This window comes from Trichechus manatus, unplaced genomic scaffold (assembly GCF_000243295.1).
Source record: "Trichechus manatus latirostris isolate Lorelei unplaced genomic scaffold, TriManLat1.0 scaffold00006, whole genome shotgun sequence".
NCBI classification, from domain to species: Eukaryota; Metazoa; Chordata; class Mammalia; order Sirenia; family Trichechidae; genus Trichechus; species Trichechus manatus.
Genome location: NW_004443942.1, coordinates 21,628,675 through 21,633,792, shown reverse-complemented (window position 1 = coordinate 21,633,792; position 5,118 = coordinate 21,628,675). Strand labels below are relative to the sequence as shown.

Genomic DNA, 5,118 nt, shown 5'->3' with positions numbered 1-5,118 from the left:
CCAGGCACAGTGCTAGGCATTGAGGCTACAATCATGAAGAAGATGCTGACCATGCTCTTGAGGGCCCAACAATCTAGCAGGAGACTGTGCTGCATTTAGTTCTTTCACCTGCACTGAGGCAAAAAATACGGCCTCAATTACTGCAGTTGGATTTTTGAGACTATTGTAGCTCCTTTATGATTAAATATATATATATATGTTTACATGTTTATCTCTCTGTATGTAAAATGACTCATACTGTCATTTCCTCCCTGTGGCTCTAGGTATCCCTATCTCTAAGAGGAAAAAATTGCATTAGAGAGCTTCTAAGATGATTAAACAGGAAAGGGCCCAAGAGTCTGAGAGTTAAGACTGATTATAACTTATGGAATCAGATGTAGGAATACAGGGTTGAGTGGTGACAGGATCCCAGCCTTAGCGCTCTCAATTCCTGAAGCCCCCACTCATGCCAGAACAGCATGTATCAGTGGGGTCTGATGACTCCCTGGCCTGCAGTGGTTTGCAGCCTGGGCACATTGTGTACACACTGACTTTTTGGATGTCTTGATCGTCAGGACCAGGTTAGGTATCCTGAAATGTCCACTGTTCCTTATTCTTTCATTTCACTGAAGGAGCAGTAGCTGGGCCCCAGGCCTCGCACGGTGCAGTCAGTGCTGTCGCTGTCACACTTGCCACAGTGACATTCGGTGGCCACTGGATATGTATACAGGGAGTCTGCATGGTGAGTACAGCCGGGCACTCTCACTGTCTCATATATCAGCTCCTTGAAGGTACATGTTTTCTGGGTGTTGGGCCTGGCTGGGTCTTTATACACCAAGTCCTGAAGAGTTTAAGAAGGGAAGAGTTAGGTTACAGTATTCTGGAAGTTTCTGTTTAGCTTTGTCAAAATGAGACAGGGATTCAATACTGCTTGCTCTAACATTTACCTATTCAAACCCACTTACAGAATTTCTAACCAAGGAAACATGACCTCACAAATTACCTATATGCCACATGACATTTCCTGATCATTCTGGAAATCTTATGGAAAATATGTCATTCCTTCTCCTACTCTCCATGACTATATCAAAATATTATTTCTCAAACTCTAAAGGAAATTTAAATTTAAATGTGAAAATAGTGAAAAGGGAAATATGACTCAGAATTTTGAGTTGACTTCTTGTACTTATTTATTACCAAGCCATGGTATTTTCAATTGCTTCATATGCATGCAAAAACTGGACAATGAATAAGGAAGATCGAAGAAGAATTGATGCATTTGAGTTATGGTGTTGGCAAAGAATATTGAATATACCATGGACTGCCAGAAGAACGAACAAATTTATCTCGGAAAAAGTACAGTCAGAATGCTTCTTAGAAGTGAGGTTGGCAAAACTTCATTTCACGTACTTTCAACATGTTATCAGGAGGGACCAGTCTCTGGAGAAGGACATCATGCCTGGTAAAGTAGAGGGTCAGTGAAAAGAGGAAGACCCTCAACAAGATGGATTGACACAGTGGTTGCAACAGTGGGCTCAGACATAGCAACAATTGTGAAGATAGCCAGGACTGGGCAGTGTTTCTTTCTGTTGTACATAGGGTTGCTGTGAGTTTGAACCAACTTAACAGCACCTAACAACAAAACTTACTCAAAAGCTCTATTAATGACAATTTAAACCATACGACACTAGACTTTAATTTCTCTGAAAAATTATTTCCAAATACATTTTCCTGTGTATTTATAAAAGGTCAAAAAAGGTGTTAGGCAAAATGTTAATGCTTAGCTTACGAAGTTTGTGAAGGTTCAAATTACTCAGAGTTTGAATATTCCATTACCTTGTAGACATTTTTCCCCCTTAAATGGTGTATATTTTGTAGGGCTCTTGATTTAAAAGAATATAACATAGTTTGCATGTAATAAGTTTTAATTCAGGGAGAAAATGTTTATTTTGATAATTTCTAGTGAAAAATTTATTTACACTGAGAAAAGAAATTGGGACTGCTGGCTTAATTTATTTAATTACTATGCTACCAAGTCTATATCTGAATATGGTACAATATATTGTGCAATAACTGGAGTTTGATTAATCTAACTATTTGCTAGTATACAAAGTGTATTTCATTAAAATTTCTTTTTTCAACTTCAGTTTATAGAATGAAATTCTGCATAGTTAAACAGGTGCTACAGAACTAAAAAAAAAAATGGAAGAAATTATTTTTTTGATTAATGAAAAGAAGCTGTAAGAATAGAGACAAGTGGTTTCATGCCTCTGTACCTTGGTTTTCTCAACAGCATAAAGTAACGATTAGGTTTGTTGATTCATTTTTTGTTTCTAACAGTCTATGAGGATTGATTTGTGTTCTCTGGCATCTTACTGGCATTTGTATTCAGGTGGACCAAAAAAACAGTTTATAATTTGGCTGTTTGTGTTTTTATGTGGGTTGGAAACATATTTTGCTACTATCTGTATCACAAAAAGATGGCCTCAATCACCCCAATTGACTTTTTTAGAATATTGTAGCTCCTTTATGATTAAATATACATATGTTTACATATTTATCTCTCTATATGTAAAATCTAGGGTGGTTTTCTTTTTTTTTTTTAATTCAGAGTTGGCATATTACTGAATTGATCATATCACTCGATAAGCATAATTTCCTGACGCTGCCCTAAGTTTACTCAAATCAAGTGCAAGCCAAACATCTACGTGATTTCATCGTAATTAACCCTAATCACAACTCAGATGGTGTTCGCTAAGGGACTCATGGCTGTTATTTGAGAGAAACAAAATATTGATAAAGTGACATTAATGACGCCTGTCTTGTACAGTCAACATTCTCACTTTGAGCAAAACAAAGTTCCTACCCGGGTGTAGCAGTAGCCTGCACACCAAGTGGTGTTGACGCTTATGCAGAAGCGGCACTCCTCTTTCTCCACTGCGATGGTGATGTTGGTCAACTCACAGCTACTGCAGCACATTGCTTTCCAGCAGCAGAAGAGGAAGCAAAACTGGATGGACTTCATCCTGGGCTGGGAGGCAAACAATCAGGGCACATTAGAAATCATGAAACCAAAGAATTATAATCGTTCTGTAAGTTGACCAAACCAAAAAGAATTGGTCTGCATGTCTTCCCCAACTGCATTTTGCTTCAGCAGGTTTTTTTCTTTTCTTTACTTCTTTACTTTTCTTCCTCCTCTTCCTTCTCCTTTTTGTCAAAGTAGAAACACATTATAACTCAAAACTCCAATATAATGCTTAAAAAAGAACAGTATGTAAAGATTAGAGTATTACTGCTGTCTCAAAGTGATCATTCTGAGGCAAGTAATTGTGGTCATTAGAGGTGCCCTTAAGAAAAAAAGTCCCCCCTTGTTGTTGCATTTAAAGATTATTTTTTGTTTAAAAAGAAAAAGATAATTCAATAGTATAAAATTCTTTTTCATTTTTAGCATCTCATAAATATTGGTATTTACTTTTGCCCACCTTTCTTTAAAATAAGACTATTTCAGAGGTCAGGTGAATTGGTCTATAAAGTCAATTGCTTGCTAACAGTGATTACAGTGCATTATGACCCATATTTAAGAAGCCAGAATGATAAGCATAATTTCCTACACAACAGTAGTGAAAAGCTCTAGATGTGTTCTCCAGGTCCTGAGAAATCTGTAATTTCAAAAGTAACAGTCACCGCTTGATAACTATAAGTATTGAGACTCACCTGTGGTCGGCTGCCTTGCCTGGGGAAAGCTGTAGACTGAAGCAAGCCTCAGGTTCGCCTTTTATAGAAAATCGTGTGCAACTAACACCTTGTGGATTTGTTGGGTATTAATGTGACCAATACTAGCCTGAAGCTTGCTGTAAGTGAATCAGTGTTTAGATAGACAGGGGGATAAAGATTCACTGAAGTAGTCTAAACGCAGTAGATTAGGAAAAATAATGTTACCAGAGATGATGATTTTGTACAAATTAAATTTGATATACTAGTACACCCACTCTTTTACCTTGTCAGATTAAATGTGACTCTGGGTTTTTCTTTTGTGTCTTTAACTCAGGCTACTCAGAATCCTTTCCAAGTATTGCTTTGTCTCTGTTAAGAAGGTACCTCAGATAGATATGGCTAGTAAATTGCTCCAACAGTAGATTGAAAGCTGTAAAAGAACAAACAAATACAAAGACTTTCATGAACTGACTCCTATCTAAAGTTTGAACTGTATCTCTTTACCTCCCACATCCAGGTCCTCCAATCTCAAACCTTATTTTCTGATACACTAGCAAGAGCTGACTACTTGACTTGTAATTCCCTAAATGCGCTGCTGATTTATTTCTCCGAATCTTTGCGTGTGATGTTCCTTCTGCCTGAAATGTCCCTGCTTCCTCTCTTTCTTGCCACCCCCACCCCTACTCCAGGCAAATTCTCCAACCTTTAACACCTAGGGTGTTTCACTGCTTGAGTTCAGGATAGGAGATGAGGGAGAGCTTTCATCACCACCTTCTTAGTGCTTGTGTCTTGTCATGTTGTTGTTAGGTGCCGTTGAGTTGGTTCCGACTCACAGCAACCCTATGTACAACGGTATGAAACACTGCCCGGTCCTGTGCCTTCCTTACAATCGTTATGCTTGAGCCCATTGTTGCAGCCACTGTGTCACTCCATCTCGTTGAGGGTCTTCCTCTTTTTCTCTGACCCTCTACTTTACCAAGCATGACGTCCTCTCTGGGAACTAATCCCTTCTGATAACATGCCCAAAGTATGTGAGACATAGTCTCGCCATCCTTGCTTCTAAGGAGCATTTGCTTGTGCTCCTGCCGAGACAGATTTGTTCATTCTTTTGACAGTCAGTGATATATTCAATATTCTTCAACAACACCACAATTCAAAGCTGTCAGTTCTTTGGTCTTCCTTATTCATTGTCCAACTTTTGCATGCGTATGATGTCATTGAAAACACCATGGCTTGGACTATTGAGTAGAGAGTGAAAAATCATGATATCGGAAGGAGAGGGAAGAATTTCTGGAGTGATGTTTTTGAGTAGGTGAGAAGTTGTGGGAAATGAGGTTCTAGTCCCTCTGCCCGATATACATTTCTCGTCTCCTTTTCATCCAAGCTACTCCTACATGCACTTCAAGACTCTTGTTTATATGTAGC

The 5,118-nt window shown here is 38.5% G+C and overlaps 1 protein-coding gene across 1 annotated transcript; it reads right to left on the bottom strand.

Annotated features, from left to right (window-relative positions):
- Window positions 1-505: 505 nt before the first annotated feature.
- Window positions 506-3,020, bottom strand: FSHB (follicle stimulating hormone subunit beta). Its single transcript, XM_004369742.1, has 2 exons — window positions 2,846-3,020; window positions 506-820 (listed from the first exon to the last, which is right to left on the bottom strand). The coding sequence occupies exons 1-2, from the start codon at window positions 3,002-3,004 to the stop codon at window positions 590-592; spliced, it is 390 nt and encodes a 129-aa protein (XP_004369799.1). The 5' UTR covers window positions 3,005-3,020; the 3' UTR covers window positions 506-589.
- Between the last annotated feature and the right edge of the window lie 2,098 nt (window positions 3,021-5,118).